Source organism: Ascidiella aspersa, chromosome 8 (assembly GCF_963924565.1).
Source record: "Ascidiella aspersa chromosome 8, kaAscAspe10.2, whole genome shotgun sequence".
Classification (NCBI taxonomy): Eukaryota; Metazoa; Chordata; class Ascidiacea; order Phlebobranchia; family Ascidiidae; genus Ascidiella; species Ascidiella aspersa.
This window is the reverse complement of record NC_139454.1, coordinates 314,333-341,766: the sequence shown is the minus strand read 5'-3', so window position 1 is coordinate 341,766 and position 27,434 is coordinate 314,333. Positions and strand designations below refer to the sequence as shown.

The following is a 27,434-nucleotide window of genomic DNA, read 5'->3' as shown; positions in this document are numbered from 1 at the left end:
ACCGACGAAGCGCGCGAAACTTGAACTGGTCAAAGCTAAGCGATATAATTCAGTTGTGATCATGGCGAAGGCAAATAAAATGTAAATTTTGGAAGAAATATGTATTTGGAAACGTAACCAGCAGTTTATACGACAACACAAGTACTGGGTACAACCTATTTGTGAAAAAAAGGTAAAGAGGTTTCTTTCCATGTACTTTTTCGCACTTTAATAAAACATGAAAATAAGTTTCAAAATTACGCAAGGGTGGCTTTAACTAGTCAAGCTGGTAAAATCATACATGGAAAAGAAAGATACGAATTAAAAGGCTTTTAGACCTTTTTTAAAAATTTTTATTGGAATTAAAAAAATACCTGCTTAACCTTTTAAAGTAACATTCCTACAATAAAAGCTTGAAAAGCTCAACCGCTCCGAACAAAAATCAGTCAGCAAGCTCCAAGACTAATAAAAATATGCATCCTACTATAAAACGCATAAAAACCCGTAAAAAAAATCCTGGTTTCTATCAAAAAGCATCTTCAGACACGGTAAAAAAGTAGTGCACGCGCTATCTCGCTAAAAACGCGTTTAGTCGTGTCTGTCTGCTGTGCGTAAGATTTGCGTCAAGTCTGGTCGGTGGAGACGCGACAACAAAAGAAATAGCGTTCCATCTCATTAGTCGCGATCAGACTGCTTTAAAGCGTTTTTGTCTAACCGATGGGATTCTGCCTAAGAAAAAAAATTGATAAATGCTTTACATTACAGCTTTTAAATCATGAATTGACTAACAAATATTTTTATCCGTTTGGGGAAATCCCGAGAAAAACATGTGACGACAAATAAAATTTGAAAATTACGTCAGGAATAAAAGTTGGTATTAGAAACTGTTTCCCAAAATTTTAAACTTTTTGCATTAAATTTGTTTAGGGATTGGAAGAGCTAGTTGCTGCGGGTAGATTTAATATTGTACTTCAACATTTTATTTATTTTTAACTAAATAAAAGGTTAAACATCTTTAAATGAATCAACTGGCGAATTTGACATGGGCGGTTATGCATGACAAGCAACTTGGGAACTTTCGTTATATCATGGATGAAAATGTCAACATGGTTACGTCATAAATTTGTAATTTAGCGGAAAAACTTCTGCACAAAGTGGATTTTAAAGCAGCAAAGTGAAGATCGGGGCGCTAAGAAGGTAGGTTTAACGACAACATACAGCGACGATACGATTGTCTATGTTTGGTGACCAGGATACTTAATGTGTATAATTAATAAAAGCTGATGTATTGCCCGCTTTGGTTCCTATACACCAGTGGTTCTCAAACTTTTTTAAAAAAAATTACGCAACGGTCCCCCAGCAATTTTTTTAATTGTTCACGGTCCCTTAAAAATATACCAATAAACACAAAATAACATGTTGTTTTTAATGGTATCAATGAGACGGGTGCACTTGCTTCTTTGCTATCAGCTCGGCTTTGTTAACCTCTAACAAATCACTTATTTGAGTGAAGCAATCACGAACAGTTTTAAAACCGTGACCGTACAGCCTACAGTGGCAGCGCAGCAAGCTGTAAAAACGTAGTTCCCACTAGCACAATGCAACACTATGACGTCACAATGGACAATTTAACTTGAAGCGTGCAATGACGTCAATGGACAACTAATAATCAACTTGGTTTGGAAAAGTAAGCTGCCGCAAAATTTTATTGCACAAAAAATTTTCTTCTTCAGGAGCGTCGTGTTGATTTTTTGTTAGGTGCTTCGCGGTCCCAGAAAATTGTCTCGCGGAGCCTAAAAGGACCGCGGAGCCCCAGTTTGAGAACCACTGATATACACTGAGACAGATTAGGGATAATAACATAAAGTCAATTACTTAGGGCGCTGGTCTAGAATCCTACCACAACGAACATTATTTGAGTTAGGTGCGGGTTAGCGTTTGGGTTTAGATGAGAGTATTATTATTGTATTTATCCGGCGCTGGTGTAGAATCCTACCATTGCATTTCCTGAGTAATTTTCGTCGAACCCTCGGGTGTGCAAGGGACTTTTAATCCCTTATACTCAACTTTAGCTGAACATGAAGTTGTTAGGTGGGCACACATTTAAATGCAGACTGGCATAGACCCAGGAGTGATTGTATATGGGTTTAAACTAGTCCTCCTATTAGTTTTTAAACTCATACTAAATTGTTTGTCAATAATTATCACAAGTGATCTTTTTAACAAGATTGCTGCTAAAAGTGCCGAAAGCATCATTTTTTCGTAATGGATCAGCTTGTTCTTACTCCACTCACAATAATGGAGACAAAATTCATGGATATCAAATTAAAAGAGTAAGTATTCTTAGGTTGTTTATTTAAAAAGGGTTCAGTTTCGGTTTCAAGCGTTTTCGAGTCGTTATTTCAGAACCGGTTCATAAAGTTCCGGTTCGGATACATTATAAGTTGCGTTAAATCTCAAAATGTGGGTCAATAAACGTAGAGAATATAAATTTGAACTGTAAGTGATTTAATCTAAGTTACATAACGTATTAAAAAAATAGCACTGATAATTAAAATATCAAGAAAAATCCTCGTTTTATTTAATCGTTATTCATATTTTATTCATAAAATTCCGCGCATGGCGTAACTTGACTCTTTAAAATACAAGTTGTTACGTCATCCTGGAGTAAACCAGTTTCTTGACAGGTTCGGGTTAGGTTAAGGTTCGGAAAAAATTGACCAAAAGTTCCGGTTTGGCACGCATGTGTGAATTGTGTGTGCGTATTTCATTGAATAGCCGCTTATATTATGCATTTTTCATTTTACATCGGTCTATGTAGTGACCTTTTTTACCAAGTTAATCATCATTAAAATATTGAATTTAGCAGTCAGTTATACCCCCTGCATATTACTCCGGTCATTTTTGATGGCAACGTTTTGCAACCACGTCTGTTGTATAAACACCAATGCGTTTTTGGCTTGGGCAGATTATTATAGTTGGTGTTGATTTGTGTAACTTTTAAGTGTTGAATTTTCGTTGAATCCCTTACTTAACCTTAACGCGTCTTTAACTCGCCTGTTGTATACTGAGCTGCTACTCGCCTGGGCGTCCCAAGCCAAGCCGAAGTGTCGGGTCAAGATTTATTTAGGTTTGTTTGCTTATCGATGCTGGTGTGTCTTACATAGCTGCTACAAGTGTTAATTGCCGAAGGAAAACTAATTAAAACTAACATTTGCAAATTTCTTCATCAAAATGGAATTTTAATTACGACAAATACACGCGCATAAAATCCAGACAGAATAAAGCACGAATAAATTTATTCAAATAAAATCAAGAAAAAACAGGCAAGTTTGAGCCTCGCATTAAACAAACGATCGAAGAAAATAAATATTTCATCAAACAAGGGAAATAACCGCTGCTGTGGCTTAACCCGTGGTACCCAAAGTGACCCAGGTGAAGCAGCAGTGGACCAAAAGATGGGTGTGGCCTGGGTCTTTGTGGGGATTCCTCGAGAAAACACAACCGTTCAGCGAAAGTTTTTAAAACATTATCGTCACTGTTCGGGTGTTTATAACTTTTAATTGCTAATTTGTTTGCTTGCTTTTTTAAACTAAGGGAAGTGATGGATGTTCAGGATAAAAGTATGTAGACCCAAGGAGATTAGGGTTTAAACATTATTACAAATTTACAGAAGAAACAACTGACAACATCAGGTTTAATAACTGCGAGCAAGTTACACAACACAACTCTGTAAATAAAGAAAAGTGGCTGCGTTGGTGAGAAGCATTGTAAGGTTTTTTATGTGGCATTGTTGAGGAAACGAACTTGCAAATCTGTGAGAAACCCGACAAAATATACAACCAATAAACAACAAAAAGAAATATGATAAGCTGACAGCAGTATGAGAAAAACTCCAAGAAATAAAATTCAGGTAGAATAAAGCACGAAGAAATTCATTCAAATAAAAGCAAGAAAACAACAGACAAGTTTGAGCCTCGCAATAAACAACTGATCGAAGCAAATAGATATTTCATCAACAAGGGAAACAACCGCTGCTGTGGCTTAACCCATCGTTACTGGCCGGTTGCTTGTAACTTTTAATTGGTAATTTGTTAATTGTTTCTACAAACTAATGTTAATTATGGATGTTCGGTAAAGAAGTCTGTAGACTCTTGCAAAGCTGTGAGAAACTCGACAGTTGGGTAAATATATAAGCAATAAACAAACTTAGAACAGCAAAAAGAAATATGATAAGCTGACAGCAGTTGGAGAAAAACTCTTAAGAATTAAAAAAATGTTTGATAATTACGATTCGATCACTTAACAGGAGTTTAAGCTTAAAAACACGAACAATGCACCGATATTAATTACAAATTAAATCATGTTTTTTGTTTCTGGAGAAATACAGTGGAAATGTCAATCACACAAAGCCACAGTGAATCGCGCAAGAATAAATTCGTTTACAAAAACAAGAAAATATAAAATAAAAAGCAAAGTTTCGCATAAAACAACAGATTAAAGCAAGCTGGGGGAATTCTGTCAAACAAAATCAAATCTAAAAAAAAAAACGCAAAGTGTGAAAACTTAGAAAATAAATTAAGATTTAAAAATTCTTGCGCCTTAAAAGTGCAAATCTGTAAAGTAATTTAAACAATATTTATGTGAAAAAAAAGGTTAATTCTAACAAAAATGCAGGGATCAGAATACAAAGGCCCTTTAATTGTCATTCAAGCGTGACGGTGATTAGGTCACGCCCGAACGATTCCACACCAGCAGTTATAATCTGGAGGTAGCACTTTGCGTAAAAAGTTGCTTCAATTTGAACAATTCCAACTTTGCGATGAAACTTCTTGGTCACGCATCGTTGCTTCACATCACGTGACAATTTGATCGTTTTTTGATTGGTCGATTTTTCGTCGAATCCCCTGATGTAGGAACGCTCACTGATGACTCCTAGTGGCGAAACATTGTTAATCAAACAAGGCAGACACGTTTAGAAAGTGATCTTAACTCTTAATAGATTAACTATGGTTTTCAAGATCCAGTATCGATAGTTGTCGGCAAAAGGTTCATCTTGTTGCGTTGCTTCATTTTAAACCAGGCTCTACTAAAATTATCGAGGAAAAATATCGATTCTGTTGTTTTTATCATAAAGCGACCATCAGCCGGTTGTCCAACTATCAGCAATATGCAAATTAATCAAACAGAGATTAGTTGAAACAAGTTCTCACTTGGTGGCGTCGTTTGGCCGATTCCAACTTTTGTTTTCCAGCTGATGTGAAGTTGCAGTTGGTAGTCCACAACAGTCCAATCTTTCCCCGGCATCTTGCCAACGCACTGGCCCCGCGGTCGCCGATTGGATTGTTGGTCACATCAAGAACCTCCATCTGCGAACAATTACAACTGGAGGTAACAACAAACTTATACTTAATGTTGACAACCAATATAGACTCATAATAGCTCATTTGAAATCTAGATACTCGACATTTTATTCCAAAAAGTATATACCAAATGACGTCATAGCTATCGTAAAAACAGTAAAATAATTGGAAATAAAATGTTAAAATATAATTTTTCTAGTTTAAAATTTGCTTTAGCCCTGGGAAGTTTCGCTACAATCAATTGTTTATGTAACATTTTTTCGATAAATATAAATTCACCTTCTAAGGTGAAATCACTGCGATGATCGCAAATCATGACCGAAATTGTAATATTAAATTGGCATATAAAGAAAAGGCACTCATACCACCCACGTATTGGCTGGGATTCGATATTATCAGACTTTAATCCTGAGAGTAATTGATGGACGGCTTACACTTCCTGCACATTAAGTTATATTAATTGACAAAATGTCGGTGTATTTCGCCACTAATTGTGTTCACCGCTGTATGAGGAAGAATATATAAAACAAACCAATAGAAACGAAATATGTATCGCAATGATAAGACTACCGACAGCCTCTTCATAATTCCACTATTTTATCTTTATACATTTCCTCTCTTATGTAATCCCAGGCCACGATTGAAATAGAACCTACTTTAGCCCAGACATTTTATCTACGCTGCTGAAAAGGCATTTATTGGACTTCAATAAAAAGCTAAAATAATATTTTTTAATAATTCAAAAATAATAAAAAAAAAAAAAAAAATAATATTTTTTTAATAATAATTTTTTTTTTAATAATTTTTTAATTTTTGTAATTTTGAATTCAACATTATGGTTACTCAGGGAATGATTAAATGAATATAAAGTTTAAATTAGTTTTGGTGGCGATCAACTTTTATCCAGCCCTGGTGATTAGCCACGTTTTGCGGGAATTTTTTGCGTATATTTTCACACAATAATGAATAATATTAATTCTAAAAACATATATGTATATACACTCCTAATGCACGCGCCCTAGGAACCACGATCGAGTTTGGATGAGGCAACTTACTGGATGCTCCCTGCGTGCGATTGCTTCGCTCAGTTCTCCAACTTCATCGATTCCACAATATCTCAACACCAGCTTGTTCACTTTGTGCGCAATTGTTGCCAGGCAACCAGCACCACGTGACCCGATCTTGTTTTCACTCAGGTCCAACAAATCCATCTGCATAAACACAAGGAGGTTTAGACAACAGAAATAAACAAGGGGCAACAAATCCATCTGCATAAACACAAGGAGGTTTAGACAACAGAAATAAACAAGGTCCAACAAATCCATCTGCATAAACACAAGGAGGTTTAGACAACAGAAGTAAACAAGGGACAACAAATCCACCTGCATAAACACAAGGAGGTTTAGACAACAGAAATAAACAAGGGGCAACAAATCCATCTGCATAAACACAAGGAGGTTTAGACAACAGAAGTAAACAAGGGACAACAAATCCATCTGCATAAACACAAGGAGGTTTAGACAACAGAAATAAACAAGGTCCAACAAATCCATCTGCATAAACACAAGGAGGTTTAGACAACAGAAGTAAACAAGGGACAACAAATCCATCTGCATAAACACAAGGAGGTTTAGACAACAGAAATAAACAAGGTCCAACAAATCCATCTGCATAAACACAAGGAGGTTTAGACAACAGAAGTAAACAAGGGACAACAAATCCACCTGCATAAACACAAGGAGGTTTAGACAACAGAAATAAACAAGGGGCAACAAATCCATCTGCATAAACACAAGGAGGTTTAGACAACAGAAATAAACAAGGTCCAACAAATCCATCTGCATAAACACAAGGAGGTTTAGACAACAGAAGTAAACAAGGGACAACAAATCCATCTGCATAAACACAAGGAGGTTTAGCAATCAGAAATAAACAAGGGGCAACAAATCCATCTGCATAAACACAAGGAGGTTTAGACAACAGAAATAAACAAGGTCCAACAAATCCATCTGCATAAACACAAGGAGGTTTAGACAACAGAAGTAAACAAGGGACAACAAATCCACCTGCATAAACACAAGGAGGTTTAGACAACAGAAATAAACAAGGGGCAACAAATCCATCTGCATAAACACAAGGAGGTTTAGACAACAGAAATAAACAAGGTCCAACAAATCCATCTGCATAAACACAAGGAGGTTTAGACAACAGAAGTAAACAAGGGACAACAAATCCATCTGCATAAACACAAGGAGGTTTAGACAACAGAAATAAACAAGGTCCAACAAATCCATCTGCATAAACACAAGGAGGTTTAGACAACAGAAGTAAACAAGGGACAACAAATCCACCTGCATAAACACAAGGAGGTTTAGACAACAGAAATAAACAAGGGGCAACAAATCCATCTGCATAAACACAAGGAGGTTTAGACAACAGAAATAAACAAGGGCCAACAAATCCATCTGCATAAACACAAGGAGGTTTAGACAACAGATATAAACAAGGGGCAACAAATCCATCTGCATAAACACAAGGAGGTTTAGACAACAGAAATAAACAAGGGGCAACAAATCCATCTGCATAAACACAAGGAGGTTTAGACAACAGATATAAACAAGGGGCAACAAATCCATCTGCATAAACACAAGGAGGTTTAGACAACAAAATAAACAAGGGGCAACAAATCCATCTGCATTAACACAAGGAGGTTTAGACAACAGAAATAAACAAGGGGCAACAAATCCATCTGCATAAACACAAGGAGGTTTAGACAACAGAAATAAACAAGGGGCAACAAATCCATCTGCATAAACACAAGGAGGTTTAGACAACAAAATAAACAAGGTCCAACAAATCCATCTGAATAAACACAAGGAGGTTTAGCAATCAGAAATAAACAAGGGGCAACAAATCCATCTGCATAAACACAAGGAGGTTTAGACAACAGAAATAAACAAGGGGCAACAAATCCATCTGCATTAACACAAGGAGGTTTAGACAACAGAAATAAACAAGGGGCAACAAATCCATCTGCATAAACACAAGGAGGTTTAGACAACAGAAATAAACAAGGGGCAACAAATCCATCTGCATAAACACAAGGAGGTTTAGACAACAGAAATAAACAAGGGGCAACAAATCCATCTGCATAAACACAAGGAGGTTTAGACAACAGAAATAAACAAGGGCCAACAAATCCATCTGCATAAACACAAGGAGGTTTAGACAACAAAATAAACAAGGTCCAACAAATCCATCTGAATAAACACAAGGAGGTTTAGCAATCAGAAATAAACAAGGGGCAACAAATCCATCTGCATAAACACAAGGAGGTTTAGACAACAAAATAAACAAGGTCCAACAAATCCATCTGAATAAACACAAGGAGGTTTAGCAATCAGAAATAAACAAGGGGCAACAAATCCATCTGCATAAACACAAGGAGGTTTAGACAACAGAAATAAACAAGGGGCAACAAATCCATCTGCATAAACACAAGGAGGTTTAGACAACAGATATAAACAAGGGGCAACAAATCCATCTGCATAAACACAAGGAGGTTTAGACAACAAAATAAACAAGGTCCAACAAATCCATCTGAATAAACACAAGGAGGTTTAGCAATCAGAAATAAACAAGGGGCAACAAATCCATCTGCATAAACACAAGGAGGTTTAGACAACAGAAATAAACAAGGGGCAACAAATCCATCTGCATAAACACAAGGAGGTTTAGACAACAGAAATAAACAAGGGGCAACAAATCCATCTGCATAAACACAAGGAGGTTTAGACAACAGAAATAAACAAGGGGCAACAAATCCATCTGCATAAACACAAGGAGGTTTAGACAACAGAAATAAACAAGGGGCAACAAATCCATCTGCATAAACACAAGGAGGTTTAGACAACAGAAATAAACAAGGGGCAACAAATCCATCTGCATAAACACAAGGAGGTTTAGACAACAGAAATAAACAAGGGGCAACAAATCCATCTGCATAAACACAAGGAGGTTTAGACAACAGAAATAAACAAGGGGCAACAAATCCATCTGCATAAACACAAGGAGGTTTAGACAACAGAAATAAACAAGGGGCAACAAATCCATCTGCATAAACACAAGGAGGTTTAGACAACAGAAATAAACAAGGGGCAACAAATCCATCTGCATAAACACAAGGAGGTTTAGACAACAGAAATAAACAAGGGGCAACAAATCCATCTGCATTAACACAAGGAGGTTTAGACAACAGAAATAAACAAGGGGCAACAAATCCATCTGCATAAACACAAGGAGGTTTAGACAACAGAAATAAACAAGGGGCAACAAATCCATCTGCATAAACACAAGGAGGTTTAGACAACAGAAATAAACAAGGGCCAACAAAACCATCTGCATAAACACAAGGAGGTTTAGACAACAAAATAAACAAGGTCCAACAAATCCATCTGAATAAACACAAGGAGGTTTAGCAATCAGAAATAAACAAGGGGCAACAAATCCATCTGCATAAACACAAGGAGGTTTAGACAACAGAAATAAACAAGGGGCAACAAATCCATCTGAATAAACACAAGGAGGTTTAGACATCAGAAATAAACAAGGGGCAACAAATCCATCTGCATAAACACAAGGAGGTTTAGACAACAGAAATAAACAAGGGCCAACAAATCCATCTGCATAAACACAAGGAGGTTTAAACAACAGAAATAAACAAGGGGCAACAAATCCATCTGCATAAACACAAGGAGGTTTAGACAGCAGAAATAAACAAGGATCAACAATATTGCTTTCTGGTATTCTTTCACGTTGCTCAAATTTTCGTTGCTCAAATCCTTGTTAATGGTTTGTGTTGTTGAAAGTCCCAAACAGGGGCCAAAGCATTTTAACAAGGAAAAATACAATAGAAAAAATATTGAAAAATATTCTAAAAATACTGAATTGTAAACAAATTGTGTATTTGTATAAAATAAACACGATGCTGCGTCGTTCAACGACATTTAACTAAACATATGAATTGTAAATTAAGTATTTGGTTGATTAATTGTTCGCAGCCCCGGGTTCCTTTATCACTCTATTCGTCCCTGGTCTGACAGAGGACGACCATTGCACGGAAATGTCGGGTTGGGCAATCAAGAGGTTCGAAGCCTCAGTGCTTTGTGAACTCACGGGATGTTGTCGTTGTTCGATGCTGCTCGCCAACACCGGGAGATGGTCGGATGTGAGTCCGCATCGCCTGAGTTGAAGCCTCTCGATGTAGGGAATGCACCCAGATAGCAGCTTCACCCCAGCTTCATCCAGATTGTTGTAGCTCAAATGAAGAAACTCAATCTACATGCAACAAAGTAGATGAAGTTGTACCAGTTGGTTGTCTGGGGTGACTGTATGTTACGTCACAGTACGAAAATATTAGTGGGATTACACTAACTCCGAAATTCTAAGCCCAAACAGGGGCAAACAACCGGTGCCAAAATTAGGAGGCCTAAACAGTGGCACCAAATCGGCCGATGCCAGGCCTTTGCCCCAAATCAACCCCCGCCCTACAGTTTGACATGTCATTTGGACTTTAGATCTAAATCTGAATAATTTATTACTTTTCCACCAGGTTCAGGTATTATTTCGTCACAGATATTACTGTATTTGGTTTTATTATGTTGTTGGTCGTAAAATAATGCTGTTACAGATAATTCTGCTTTCTATAGCGTTGCTTAGTACGTCTTATTGTGTGTTCCACTTGTATAGGATGAGTGTCGATAATATCACACAATATTACTACACTTTGTTAAAACTCACGGGATGTTGTCGTTGTTTGATGCTGCTCGCCAACACCAGGAGATGGTCGGATGTGAGTCCGCATCGCGTGAGATTAAGCCTCTCGATGTAGGGGATGCACCCGGATAGCAGCTTCACCCCAGCTTCATCCAGATTGTTGTAGCTCAAATCAAGAAACTCAATCTACATGCAACAAAGTAGATGAAATTGTACCAGTTGGTTGTCTGGGGTGACTGTATGTCACGTCATATTAAGCAAGTGACGTAACTAGAATTACAGGTTTCACATATCAACATTGACACCTGCATCTAATATAATAGTGAATGGCTTGGTGTTTACCATGTTTATACTTTTGTGTTTTTTTTATTACTTTAGAAAGAAATTATTTACTCTCAAATAATTCATGCTCTGTCATAACACATACAGCTTATAAATTCAATTATTATGTGTGATATATGTATTAGTACCGGTTGTGTTTTCCTTTGCAAGTTTTCGCAGATAAGTTTGATGTCGTCGGCAGAAAGGTTGCTGCGTATGATCGCCAATTCTTGCATCTGTGGAATCATCGGTGCTAGAATTGTCATGCTGGTGGTGGCCTCATCTACGTGGAACTTGCGAATCTGAAATATAGCAGAGTGTGAAAACTCAAATGATAGATTAGACTTCCTAGGTGCGCTAAATCAAACGTTTTCATCAAGGGCGGGATTTCGCACCAGATTGACTTGATTACTCTAAGTCAAAGAAAACCCTTAGATTTATTTTCCATAAAAGAAACTGAGCTTATGAAACTGACGTTTAGTGTGAATTAGGTTTAAAATTGAGCTTAGATTTGTACCCGATAAAGTTTCGTTAATAAACCATAGATCAGCTTGTTTACGGATTATTAGGAAGATATGCCGAGGGCCGGATGAATTAAACTGGTGGGCCGAACCTGACCCACATACCATAGTTTGGTAACCCCTGGTATAAGGCAATCGTATTTTACCAATGCATGTTATAAGTCATGCTGAGAGGTAGTAAAAAAACACTGTAGGCTACTTTGCCGGAAAAGTTTTCATACAAAAATAAATAAGGTTCACTATTCGATTGCAAGCTATATCTAACACTTGGCATCAGGTATCGTCTCCAAATCGATATTATCGGACACAGTTAATGAAAACGGGCGTCATAAATGTGAAGTAATCAACGCTTCTGTCATTCGGTGGCTGCCAAGTTTTTAATAAGGTTTTGCAAAAATCCGATTGCAAATAATTTTAGTCACTCAGCCATGTTCAGTTTTTATACTGGAACATTACATCAAATATTTGCAAATTTATTTATTTTGCTATTTAAGCTTAGTAATGACGTTATTGGGTATGGGACCGGGTCGCGGTACTTTTGACCAAAACATCAAGAATAAATAAGGTAATCCTTCTTACAAAGTGAAAAAACTGTAAAGTTCGCTATTCTTTGGTTTAGGAATGTTTTCTTGAAAAGTAGGGGAAAGCGGGACAAAACTGATTCCTCACTCTTTTAGTTAACGAAAATTGCCAGCGTCAATATTTGTTTGCTGAACAATGACTATCGGCGAAAAAACGTTTGTGGCTAAAAAATAGGCAGATTCGATTTTTCACAAACCAGGGAGGGGAGAAAATGTGTTCGGGGGATATTGATATAAGGATAGCGCAGTTAAAAGATGCCTTTATAACTAAAGTTCAAGTAAAGGCGAAGTAATTTTTTTGCTAAATAATTTTTAGGTAAGGGTCTGTTTATTAATATCGTTTGTTTTTTAGTGGACTTTTAAACAATAATTTTGTTATAATTCGAATAGGTATGGGTTTTGTTAAGTGAAGTTTTACCTGTATTTGTAATATTTCTTACAAACATGTTGATACGGAGATCCATTTTAACCAGGTGCATTTCTTAACGTATTTTATGGATAGGAAAACCATGTAAAATGTTTTACGACATACATCAAAAAATTAAAACTAACTATATTAAAATTTGTTAAAAAAAATCTTTTGAACTATAACAAAATGTTAGCTTCTTAAAAAGAGGTATGGCTAGTCCAATTTTTTGTCACAATAACCCAAAATGTAGGTTGTAACAAATAGTTCCTCACTTGGGAACGGCCTGTCCCATCTTACGCACCCCACATCACCATATACAGAAAATATACTGGCTGCTTATAGGTACAAGATAATAAAAAAAACTTACTTGTAGAAGTAAGCCTCGTAAGTTACCCATACATCAGTTAAAAATGAATTTTATACAACTTCAACAAATATGAAATAACATAGATATAAAAACAATTAAACTAGCAAAAAAACACCCTTATATTCTTTAAATTGATATATTGTAAAAACGCCGTCAGCCTACTGAAATGTTTTTGTGTTAAAATGATGGCTACCATTGGGTGCTTCAAAAAATAATTACGAATTGGCGCCACCAAAAAACGCGTTGACGTAATCCCAAGGTCCCGACTCAGGCAACGTCCCATCTAGGGCAACCCTCCCCCATACCAGTCCTGGACTGGCGAAACCACTGACCCGCGGGTCACAAAGTGACCCACCACAGATTTTCAATGACCCACCTGTCTCTCTAGAAATATCAAAATTTTGTCAATCATTTTTCTGCAATCCCATAAAAAAATGCTGCAACATTTGTTAACTATTTAGCTTCTTAATTTTCGTGGGAATTCGTATTTGGAAATCGCCCAAAAACCTTGAATTACCACCCCAAGACAATAACACTTGCAACGACGCAGCAGCAAAATTTTGCATCAAATTATCATTATATTACAAAACGACCCCCTTGTGCATTTTGCAACGATCGGGATTGCGTTTGTGACCCGCGCGATGAAAAGGTTCACCATCCCTGCCCTATACCATTACTTAAATTATGACGTCATGTTGTGACGTAACTTGTGACAATATCTCTGAAAATTTCTACTCGTCACTTGAACACAAATCATTTATCCAGCATTTCCACACAACAAATCATTTAAATTAAATTTTATAAGTGGGGTTCGTTTTGCCCCGTTTAAAAATCGACAACAAAAGTTAATTTATTCAGAAGGTACGGTGTTTCTTTCAGTTGTTTTTTTAGCATAGGAGTAACTTTCAGAAAGACCTTTCAGTTAATAGGCTACTCATCAAAAAATATTTGTGAAACTCGAAATATAGCATTTAATCCTTATGGGGTCCGTTTTGCCCCGCCTTCCCCTACGACAAGTTGGCTAACTGTGACTGTCGTGCGAGTTTTATAGTCGCCAATTTTATGTAATGATAGTCACCGAAAAATTATTCTCTATAAGCATATCCTAAGACTACGTGTTAAGTGTGTAAATGAGACAACTTGTTTTACCTCCACCGCAGCTTGTATTTTAGCTTACTTAATTGGCACACTGTTCAGCGCAGATGTTGTACTAATCGTGACATAAAACACCCCAAAAAAACGTTCTTCGTTTAGTATTGCACGTGGCGAGGAGTGTTGACGACGCACCTGTTCGCTTTGCGTCTAAATCTTTGCTTTTGCTGGGCGTTTATTGGCGAATTCTAATTAGCTTTTTCCTATTGACGTCAGGCCGATTGATTTTGGCAACACTCACCCAAATCTTGGTTTAAATAATCTGAGCAATAAATAGAAATGCTAAAAATGATCCAAGCAAGTTTAGATTCTGTAATTTGTACAAACAATGCTAACAACAATATGATCGACAAAATACAATATTTTATACTTTATAAATAACCAACCGTGTGTTGTGTTTCAGCAACGGTCTCGATCAGCATCTTCAATCCATCCGCGATGAACTTGGCTCGTTCCCCGAAAGCTCCAACGTTGATGGTGATTGGATGGTCGGCGGCGCGAAGCACGTGACAGAGACTTGCCACGTGGTTGGGAAGAATCGTGCGCGAAAGCAAAACCATGTCCGGGAAAACTTCCACCACTGATCTTGTGATGTCATCAAGCATAGACTCGTAGGCGAGACTGCACAGCGTGAACAACTTCTTGTCGTCTGGACGAGCGTTGAACTCTCCGTATTTTACAAGAGCCTCAACACCAAATTCATACAATAAAGCGAGTGAAACTGGGAAATCCTTCACAGATGTTTGGGCGAAATCTTTGGTCATGGAAACAAGCAGTTCCTTGAGCAGGCCTCTCTTGGCAGAAACATCAGCTGAAGAGATTGGAAACAGCGCGTTTAGCTTGCATTGGAGTTTCGGATTAAGCAGACCGAAGAGAAATTGAAGAACCATTTCCCAATCGCCAGTTTTCAAGTTTTTCAGTAGCTCTTTAAACCGTTTAATGGGGGTGTCAAACATAATCTTGAGTGCTGCGAAGAACTCTTGCAGGAGCTTGTGATTGAACAAAATTGTTCTGTCTCCTTCCAAGATTTTAAGGCTGATATCACTGGACCGACCTTGAACTTTGAGAAAATCCCCTAAACCTTTTGTTTCAAGTTCAACGTTGTTGAAATCTTGTGCTTCAAAGGTGACTTTCTTCTTAAGCATTCCATACAAAGCTAAATCAGAGAGCTTGCGAAGTACCTTTTCGTCTTTCTTGAAGTGAGGTGAGCGAATGCAGTCGTTCAGAAACGATGTGAACACATCAGTAGTAGTAAATGCACCACCATCCAATCCATGCTTTAGAATGTATTTTGGAATTGCTTTGGCAAATAATGGGATGAAGCTTAATGCATTGGCTGCTGGATTTTGGTTGAGAACCTCTTTCACTTTTTCGTATTTCTTCTGACTTTTGCAAATTTTCTTGAAAAGCAAATCCTGTGAATTTTCGCCGAGACCAAGTACCTCAAGTGGGAAGTGTGACTTGCAGTCTGGGTTCAACTGGAGATATGCTTCCGGTCGTGTAATAAGATACTTGAAAGCATTGCCAAGAACGTCAGACCGCAAAAGGTTTTGGAGAATGACTTCTGGTTTTGCTCTATCGTACAAACCAATGACTGGTGCTTTCATTGAAAGATTAAAACCTGTTTCATCCATTGAATCCATGATGATCAACACATTATTTGATTTGGAGATTCTTTCTAGAATTTTATTGTCTGTTTCCAAATGATATTTCCAGTTGGAGTTGAATAGCTTTATCAGGAACTCAAAAACACTCATTTCTTTGCTGTTGTCTAACGATGGCAGGTTTACATAGAAGATGTAGCCAGATGCAGGTTGAGTATCACAACCATATTGCAGAATTTGTATCCCTAAGGTGGTTTTGCCATAACCAGCTCCACCAATAATAACTATGAAGTTGCCATACTTTCCAATGAAATTAATTTTCGCTGCCTGGTCGCTGAACTTAGATTCTGCTTCTTTGATTGCATTTTCTTTTGCAGCCTGAGAGAATTCATCCACCTCAAAAAACGTAACATTTTTCTCATTTGCTCTATAGAGCAACATTGCGTTAAAACCTTCTTCTTCGACATTCTTCCTGTTAATGACCAGGAGTTTAACCAAGATTGTTTCTTGAGATTTGATTTTGATGTTGGCCACTTTTTTCTGGTTCGCTCGCAAAGCTGCATCTGAGAATTAAAAAACTGGACTAAAATTGAAGAACTTGAACTGAAACTCAACACTTGAAAAACAGATAATATGAAATGGAACTTTAAGCCCTGCACAATCAAACAGATTTTTGCAAAAGCACAACTTCAAGAAACAACACAAAATAAGGAAACGCAGCTATGGTGACAATTACGAAACAGTAAGCAGCATTTGAAACCACTGGTCTACTATAATGAGTGAAATGAAAAGGTCGTTTACAATACACCTTTTTCAAAGCTTTAGATTTTAATTAATCATTTCTTTTCCAAAAAGTCTGTGTAACAATAATTTGGAAGGCACCTCTACATAGAACAGGGGTCGGGAACCTTTAGCTTGCGAGCCATATATGGCTCTAGTGATGAAAGAATCTTTCCTGCAGATAAATCATTTCACAGCATAATCTGAAATTGTAAGCGGCTAAACGACGGCTTTCCTAACTTTATATTTCCTTTTTATTACACAAATTATCAAATTTTTGGCGCTTCGCGCGAATCTCTTTATATCCGAAAGGCCCTATTCTTTCAACAGAACTCCGTAACCAAAGCTGTTTTTTTGGGAAATTTTTGGTTTTGTCCTTTAAATGAGAACCAAATAAACGGCCCTGAACAATTTATAGTTTTTGCCAGATGTTAAAAGTATTATACGTCTCTCAAAATCAAGAATATTTTACTTTCATGACTCCCTTCTAGCTAAAAAGGTTCCCGACCTCTGAAATAGAACAAAAACTAACATCAAGGAAAGTTCTTTCGACATTTGAGGGTGTTAGAAAAATTTACCACAGCAATAGACACTTTAAACCTTTACACTTGCTTATATGCAAATTACACACAAACTTCCGCGGTGAAACCATTTAAAGAAATTTTGATTCTCCAAATACATGAATAAACAGCAGTATTTCGAATAAAAAATCTGAGAGTTTTTATCTTTCAGACCCCATATTCTACTTTTTGAAAAGTACACCTTTTTAGCTTGTGTTCGCCAAATTTGCTGTGGGCAAATGTTTTCCTTTTCTAGAATGCAGATTTTTTTATGCGATTAACCGGTTAGGTTAAAGTACAGATATCCAGATATATCCGTTATTCAAATACTAATAGCTCTTAATATCCAAATGAACCCTACTTTGAACATCGCTAGCCGACAAATTGGGGCCTTGTAATGGTTTAATGAGTTGAACAAAAGTTTAAAATAAATCAAACGAAGAAAAAGTTTAAATCTGAGTCAACATACAATGATAATATTACATTTCAAACTGGATTTGAGAGATGACAGAAAAGAGACTGCAATTCTATAAAGCAGGGATCGACAACCTGTGGACTGACAAATGCAAATCATCCGGCCTGCCTCTTTTCAAAACCAAGCACAGGTTTAGACCAGACATCACATTTAACGGCTATTATGCAATCCTAGAAACAATTCATCCAAATAACTTCTCCACTCTGGACGACCACAACAATGCAATGAACACATCGATATTATGTGACTAGATTGCCCGGAGGTTTCAGATCCACTTTAACTCAAAAAATAACTGTTAGAACTGTGTCAGAACTGTTGCAACCTAATATGTCCACTAAACTAGCCAGTGAAACAATACACAAGTTGGTGTCCACTGTCAAAATATACAAAGACGCATATTTACATAACAACATGAGAATATAAAATATTTCATGTAATTTGAGTGGTTTGTGGAATATTTAGCAAAATACATGTTCATTAAAGCCAGTGTTCACAAAGAAATAAAAAGATAACATTGGTAATACTACTTGTTGCTGCTCAGTGGCATGGTGGGGTTTGTAGCTTGGCACACTATATATTAGAAAACTGATAACTTTAAGACATTTACCAATTGCCTTGCCATGTATGAAGGGCAATTGTCAAGTTATAAAATTGTTTTTATAGAAAGTGTGTTGCGATTTTTGTAGTGTGCCACAAACATTAGAGACCTACTGCATTAAAGCCTCAATTCTCACAACTGGTCACCCAAAAAAATATTGTTCTATCACATATCAACAACAGAACTCGATTTGATACAGAAATCTATTTCAAATGTGACGGATATTTATTTCGGTGACTGAGCCAAAATTCGGAGTTCAACGAAAGATTTCGTAATTTGTCGAACTCGGCAATTACAGAGGTTAAGAGTCACTGCTACAATATGGCTACCATATTTTCAGCACCAAAAAAGAGGACATTTTTTGCCAGCAATTAAAACGAAAGTAGAATTGTTACTTTTAAGTTTAATAATGTTTTATGGTGACTTTCGGTATGTTTGGTTGTTTTGGGAATCTCGAATTAATTTTCGATAGGAAATTTTGTGTTGCTGGTTGACTCGAGCGCAAATATTGATCTATTTGTTGCAAATTTTGCTGTTGGCGGCTACGAAGAGAGTTATAAGTCAAGGTTTAAAAATGCTACTTTTCAAAGTGAATAATCACAAACCTTTGCTTCAATAATGGGCCTTTTTACATGTGAGGTTCGGTTGCAATTTCTCTGGTGCAATGTTTGCAATAACACCAAGAACAGGGGTGGGTAATTATTTTTAACCGCGGGCCGCACGAGAAACTTAAATATTGCGGCGGCCGAGTCTAAAATAGGATCTCAATGACACGCAATATGACGTCATACTCTGACGCAATAAAACAAATAAGCTAACGAACTTGTTATTAGTCATAATTAAACAAAAAAATTGCGACTATATTGGTTTCAATTGAGCACAGATAAAAAAAAAAAAAATACATTGCTTGATATTTTGGCGTTTACCAAGTTGCGGGAGCGTTGACCAAAAATTTAACATTAAAATAGCCTACGTAAAAAAGTCGCACAAAAAACCTAAAATGCTTTTTTTTTTCTTTTAAGGCTTTCATCGCTTTTATTTCTTATCTTACCACGTTTTCTCTTGACATTAATATAAAGTTGAGCAAGCTTTGCCACGTTTTCTCAATAATTAGGTTTTATCAACTTTCACAGAATGGACGAAAATGAATCAGGGAAAAAATAATTAACACTCTAGGATTCGGAGTTGATTAATTATTGTACAGATCACGGTAACACATTTAAATAACTAGTTACCACTGCAGCAATGACGTCTTTTGATTGCCGGTAAACAATTTTTTAAAACGGGACAAGGAGTCTTTATTACGAGTTTCGAACATGACCTCCATTAACCTTATTATTTGTGTAGGGTTGAATGTATTTGCGCCTTAGTGTTTAAGGAAATAACTGGCGCTAAGTAATATTTTGCCTTAGTGGTGTTTAGCACAAATTGCCCTACACTAACTAATTAAATTCCTCGCCGAAGTCACTCGCCAATCATGCGAGTGGGTGTCAATCGTCACTCGACCGAAGCGAACAAACCAAAATGCCCTTTTTTGTGCTTAACCCCTACAAAATAGAACCAGATAATAATTTGCTTATATAGGATGGCTACAGAAAATAACTAAACATATCTGCATTTTGTTCCCTTTTTGAACACAGCATCCAACAACCTTTTCACCAAACTACTCAGTGACCAGCCATATCAAGAATAAGGAAGACATTATAATTGCAAAGAAATTATAAATAAATTATATTACTAAGTAAATGAGACTAGGAAAGCAAAATAATGCAGTACAACTTACAACAGATTAACAGAACAATTTTTGTAGTTCAACAGCGATGACAAAAAACATAAAATATCATAATTAAAGCAATTTAAAAGAGTTGGTAGGATATACAGTAAGATTTTTTAAATATTTAAATAATTTAAATTTCAAATATTTAAATATTTTTTAAGTAACACGGTGGACAAGTGGTATTAAAGAAACAAATTGGATAAAGAATGAAATTTTAAGCAAGTGTTTTACAAAATGCTAAAACCTAACAGTTTGGCAATAGCAACATCAGTCATAAGCAGCCAATGCCGTAAATGTACAATAAGAATAATAAAAGTTTAAAACAAGTGAAAGAATACGTTTGTGGTCGCCACTCAAATTACACAAAATATTTCATAATATCTTCTATTAAGCAAAACAACAGCGTCCGTTAAATTGCTTGCTTACAAGTTACAATAATCGAATAACTTCACAATGTACTGCTGATAATAACAATATGAGCATTTTTTAGCCTTTATTTTTTAAGAAAGATTGGGGCTATTTCGTTTTGATACGTAGAAGGTAACGCAAAAAAATTAAAACCATCTGCGAATTACGCTCATTACAATCCGACCACAACGCACACTATTTGGGTTAGAATCCTGAAAGTTTTAGTTTTATGAAACCACAACATCCAGCTCGTTACCATAAAAATATAAATTAAACCAAGTTTTAAATTCGGAAGAGGACCCTTACCAGTTTCTTCCGAATTAAAACTTGTTTTCATTTATATAAACCGGGTAAATAGACAAAGGGAACTTTCTGAAGCTATTTACCCGGCTAAAAATAAATTAAAGCAATGTTTAAAATTTAATTGAAAAAAAAATGACGTCATTATAACGAGTTTATATCTTCACACGGATTCAGCCAGCACCCAATAAAACAAATCATATTTTGGGACGGGGTTTAGAATGTTTTTATTTGTACTTTTACCGTCGTAGCAAAAGTCGCAACTTACCCACAAAAGCCACACAAACGCATGCATAAGTAAGGTGGGCTCAAGTTAAAACTCCATGTTCATTATAAGTGGATATTCACCCTAAACTTCAAAGTATTCTATCGGCGTTCAGATAATTAGAAAGCGTTTATAATCCAATTTCATAAAGTATTAGAAATAAATATTTTCATATTATAACCGAACCCGAACCAGAACGTTATTGTTATGTAAGATATTAAGGAGACGACCTGGAATGGAGCCGAATATTACACAATTATGTTTTAAGGGGTCCGCAAAAACTTCTAAATATACCTTCTGTAAATTAATTGACGCTTGAAAACTTACTTAATCACAATCTTGGTAAGTGACAAAATCACGTTGTAACTTGTAAATCGCATTTAATGTGACGTAACAGGTCTACTTAAAAGAACTAAACGCAGATATTACACCAGAAAAATGAAGGGACCACTAGAAAGCATCAACAAGGGGCCACGGACACAAAAGGTTAAGAACCACTGGTTTAAAGGGACAAGTTATAAAATATTAGGTTAACATTAAATAAATGTGAAACCATAAAAGTAGGCCTACTTGCCAAAGTTAAGCCTAATAAGGCTATTAGAGACAAAAGAATCAAAATTAATAAAGTATACATCATTGGTTTTGCACCCGTGACTCCTTTTTAATGCTTTCAAATAGTCGAGGACCCTTTCATTATTTGTGGTGTAATATCTGCGTTTAATTCTTTCCAATAAAGTAACATAGCACAATATAGGACAATAGAACATACTGTAGCAGTGTGGCTTTTCACTATCGTCGTAAATCCTAACTTAAGATAATTGCATATCTTCTTAATTTCGACATGACTAGCTGTCTTACAGAACAACAGCATAAACTCAAATTCAGTACATGCGAGCTTTTTTAAGTGCTGGCTTCCATTTGACAATTTAATTGTGTTACATCACAATGGAAGTGCTACGTCTCAACTTGCTGTAATGTGTTTTTATTTTTTTGTCAGTTAGCATAGGCGTAGCCAGGGGGGATGAGGGACCATGCCCCCCCCCCCCCCAGAAAAAAAAATATTTATAAATATTTTCCTCTTAATAATTTGTTTATAAGCATTTATGAGCAGTACCACAACAGTCAATCACAGGCATGCCACGCCTTCAATTGTCATGCATTGTTACGTCACAAACGATGTAGTTTTAATACAACGTTTGCTATACAGTAATGTAGTTTTACTACTTTTAGACGGACTCCAGCCATAAGACCGAGAAGAGAACAACATCAATAAACACAATTCGGAATAAGACCAAAATAGGACCAATACCTAATGGTATTAATACCGTCTAAATCGCAATTATTCCTAAAACCGTCGGAATAATACTTAAAGGGTTAGAATTAGGCCTATATAACGTACAATCACTAACTTCCGTAATAATTCCAACCCTAACCCATTTTATAATCCCACCCATTACCCACCTATAACCCCAAACAGGAGAAACAATCCAGTGCCAAACAGCACCGGTCAAAACTAGGGCGTCCAAACGTCGTCACCAAAACGGCCGATGTCAGACCGACGACCCCCGATTGTCCCATACCCTCTACCTACAGTTATAGGGATTATTTTACACATTTAGGCCTTATTCCAGGGGTTACCAACCGGGGGTACCGGGGGAGATTGAACATCAAGGGGTACGAAGATCCTTGGGCCACGGAGCAGCTTTTCAAACATATTTTACAATATAGTTTTATTTTACAATTTTCAACCATATTAGGCTATATCATTAAGTGTTTGCGTTAAAAAAAATAATTTCTACAAATACTTGTTATTTAGTAAGAAACCTCATTACTCATAACAATGCGTTTTTTAACTGCAGATGATTTCTGTGTCGCCTTGAGTATAATCGAACCATCGTTTGAGCGAATTTTATTAATGAAGCAACAAATATCTAACTGAGAAGTGACAAACAAAACAACTGGCATTTAATTTATTTCTGATTTTTTGAATTGTTTAGTAAAATACCAGTTTAACTTTTAATTGAGCTATAAAAGCAAAGTCATTTAGCACTATATATTTGAAAAATTCCATCAGAATTGTTTGGGGGTACGAAGAACGCTGACAAAGGGGTACAAGAAGCCAAAAAGGTTAGCACCCCTGCCTTATTCCGATGATTTTACGACGTATTCCGGCAGATTTAGGTCTTATTCAGACGATTTTGATCTTATGCTGTACTGGACATTACTGCGTATTTGGCTTTATTATGTCGTTGGTCTTAATACTATGGTTTTATAGATTTTTCTGCTTTAGGTATTGTTGCTTTTTAGGTCTTATTGTGTGTTCCCACCACCACATCTTGTCTATTTTGAGGCCATCGGACCGTAAGCTTATGCCGTCATTGTGTGTGTTTGTTACTTCAAATATTAGGCTACTATTCAAAAACAATGCTAAAACAAAGCACAATAAGCTACCTTAATTAACTTATGTTTGACTCAGCCAGATTGTTACAATACCTCAGTGTTAACGTCAGTAAAGTCGTCATATGGCCCACAGATCAACCCGCCAATATGTAGGGGAACTGTCAAGTGTGATGGGGGGGAAATGAAAATTTAGTGTGGCAGCCCCGATGTACAGTGACTTCTTGCAGAAAGATTTAGTATCTCAGCTGAGACCTGTTCCACATTTAAAAGGTTTGCATTGCAACTTTCAGAGGGATTGGCAGCCTACGTTTCTGCTTTCGTCTCTTGTTTATAAATTTTAAATAAATGTGAAAGCATACTTTTAATTTTTTTTTAGCACCTATACGATATCGCTTTGTGGTTGTTAAATAAAATTTATTTTAAACGTGACTTAAAAAATTTAGTGCCTCACCATCTAAGAACCTCGCCGCACGTCACTGAGTTCAAATATATTCGACAGATCTATAAAATCACAAGTGCCACACAACCTAGCCGAGGACGATTTGGCGCCGGCAATAAGCGTTTGTTTTAATTGCTGGATCCGCGCGGGCTGTGTCCTTTATTAATAGTATAGTGGGGACATTTTACCACAATAAGCTGCAAACATCACAGGGACCACCAGCGCCTTTGCTAATATGCAATACTGTTGCTACTTCCACAAGAAAAATACAAATGTAAAGGACACGTAACGCAATAGGCGCATAATAGAGATTCGCATATTGCTTGATGGCATTTATAATTATAAACTCTAAAGAGAAACTGCTTTTTTTCGAATTTGTAAGTTCACACTTCACAACATGGTAGGCTATACTTTGAATTGCGCTTTTAACTGAATAAATTTTCCCAAAACGGGCGAAACATACTCATAACAGAAGGAAGGTTATATCGGAAAACTTTTGCATTCGTTTCCTCACCTCGTGCAGTGACGTCATCTGCTTCTACAACGTTGCCAAGGTTACCGAAGTAGGCGTCACCCGCGACCATGTTTTGAACGTTGTACTCGTTACGCACTTCTGTCACTTCTGTGACGTTACGTACTTCTGTGACGTTACGTACTTCTGTGACGTTACGCACTTCTGTGACGTAGGTATTTTGCGTCACTTCTGTGACGTTGGTATTTTGCGTCACTTCTGTAACGTTGATATTTTGCGTCACTTCTGTCAGGTGAACTTCTGCTCCAGCGAAAATAGTTGCGTTGTTCTGTTGAGATGAAAAAGGTAAGTTAACATCAATATATAGCAATACGACCGAAATCTAAATAACGTTAACGTCAAAATAAGACTAAAAATAGGATTAATAGCTAATAGACGGAACAAAGTCTTAATAAGATCTAAATCTAGACTTGCCATTTTTTAGAAACGTAAATCCGGGACGCATATTGAAAAATGCAAACAAACTTAATGTAGACCTAATACAAAATAATTTAATGCAGGTAATTAACTAAACGGGGTTGCGGTTGTTTGATATTTTGTCAGCGGGTATTTTTCAGGGCCCTATTTAGAAGGTTAGTTTCTCTAAGTAATTTAAATTGTAACCGATAGTAATGTTCTGTATAATAAAAAAATTAGTCGGGTAATTACTTTATACAATCAAAGTAGGACGCGGCCCTCGTGAAAGCAGCAACAATATTAGGCCCTACATATTGGAAAAGCGGTGTGTCCATAACAAATTCGTATTCCCCGAATCATTCCCGAGTTTGGGTTAAACAAAATGTAAGATTCCATCAAGCTGTGGCCTCTTAAAACTATTACATATTATGTTGTACTTTGCGTCATTTGCTTGAGCCGCGTTTTATTGCTGATGATTTAAAAAATGTAATTTGTCATGTTACTAAAAAGTAATGTTACGGATAGCGTAATTTCCTGGCTTGAGTGCTAAATAGTTCGTAACATTTTAATTTTTTCTAAATAAAACATTTTAATTTTTCTAATCGTTAATTGTTACAGCACAGATGTTGGTCGTCCTTTGACTATTTTTCTTTGCTTATTGTGCATGAAATGGGTTAACTAAAAATGATTCCCCACAAATGGAGTCACATTATTTAGCCTGTGTGGAAGCAGCATTTAATCGAATGGCGTGTTATAAATTATCGTATTTATCTGCGTTACTGTGAAACATCGTAATTGTTCGTCTTCGCAAACTAACATTTTACATTTTGTTGAAACAAAATTGCAAATAATGTGTGCTTATTTGAAATGAAACGACTAAATACCAAACGGCTAAGCACGTCAAACATATTTTACGTAACGAAAACCACTGACCACTCACAAACGTAAAACCTTAGTTGTAGCAGCCATTGTTCGCATTACGTGATATTCAGCAAATAAGTAATCCTGGTGTCATACTGCGTCCAACGTAAGTAAATCTCGTTTGAACTGAAAATTGGTTACAATTAAAACCGCCGCATTAAATGCGAAATTTTGCGAACTTTACCTAAATTACTTACCATAAACAAGAAAGAAACTAGCCCCAGCAACCTCAACCCCAGAAAAATATTTCTTAAAACCCGCTGGAAAAATAATTAATTTATGTTAAACAAATTGCTCAGCCTTACCAACCAAAAATGAAAAGTAAAAAGTGTTACTTAGTTTTGAGAAAGAATTGCTAATTGGCTAACTTAAGAGTTTTTACATTTTTTATTTTTTTTTTTGTAAATCTCAAATTGAAAAATCCGGGACAAATTGGTTAACCGGGCGGGACACCGGGACAAGTCCTTTAAACCGGGACGTATGACAATCCTACCTAAACCCACGATATTGTTGGTTTGTAAACCTCACTCTATGTTTCCACAAAGTTGTCACGAAATATTTAGTTTAAAATTGAACAAACTCACCAAGTTAATATCTTGAACATTTTCAACAATCTCCTGTTCAGCTTCGGCTGCTTCGGCCATTTTCACTCGCAAGTTTAACTTTACACAAAACTCTTAAACAAGGCTTGGTATGTTCATGTAAAGATTAACATATATCACTACCTCACAATATATGACGTAATTCGTTATGGTATTTGACAAATGAATTCACAAGTTTAACTTTACACAAAGCTGCTCAAATAAGGCTTGATATGTTTATGCAAAGTTTGATATATAACATTACTACGTCACGATATGACGTAATGCGTTATAGTATGTGACAAATAAATTCACAAGTTTAACTTTAAACAAAGCCGTTCAAACAAGACTGGGTATGTTCATGTTAAGTTTAACATGTCACATTACTACGTCACGATATTAGATTGACTGATATAAGGTTTGTACGTTGTAAAGCAACCTGACATTCCAGTTCATATACCAACACAACATTTCGCGTTCACCTCAGTACAGCAGTAAAGCGCTTGCATCAAGCTGCAGGCAACAACCAAACGCTAGCTCTTTGTTGAAGGCGGACTGCAAGTATTTCCTTGTTCTAAAGGAAATGACGTTAAGGCTCCATCCATTCAGTTTGGCCCCCAACGCCTTTACTCATTTTCCGCCTGTTAATCACGCGAGCTATTGTAAAGGTGGTTAAACAGTTAACTTGACGTGACCCCTCCAAACTTTATTTTTAGGCCTTTTCAACTCAGTATATTAAATTTTAGGAGGGCTCCGCGAAATTCTAATTATGTTGAGTGGATTAAATTACCCTGGGAAAATGTTTCAGGAAGTGTTTTATATTTGGATGTGTACACTACAGAAACCATTTCAACTAGGTATATTGGAAATTGTTCTTAATATGTTGCTCAATGCTTATTTTGACAAATTGTTTTGTCCCAAAGGCGTCGT

General features: G+C 36.5%; 1 protein-coding gene across 1 annotated transcript; it reads right to left on the bottom strand.

Moving 5' to 3' along the window:
* Positions 1–4,684: 4,684 nt before the first annotated feature.
* Positions 4,685–26,567, bottom strand: LOC146134740 (NACHT, LRR and PYD domains-containing protein 14-like). The gene is made up of 9 exons (XM_083395609.1): positions 26,508–26,567; positions 24,589–24,874; positions 14,855–16,635; positions 11,588–11,740; positions 11,142–11,303; positions 10,518–10,679; positions 6,398–6,553; positions 5,193–5,348; positions 4,685–4,828 (listed from the first exon to the last, which is right to left on the bottom strand). Exons 1-9 carry the CDS (start codon positions 26,565–26,567, stop codon positions 4,685–4,687), a joined length of 3,060 nt encoding a protein of 1,019 aa, XP_083251735.1.
* Between the last annotated feature and the right edge of the window lie 867 nt (positions 26,568–27,434).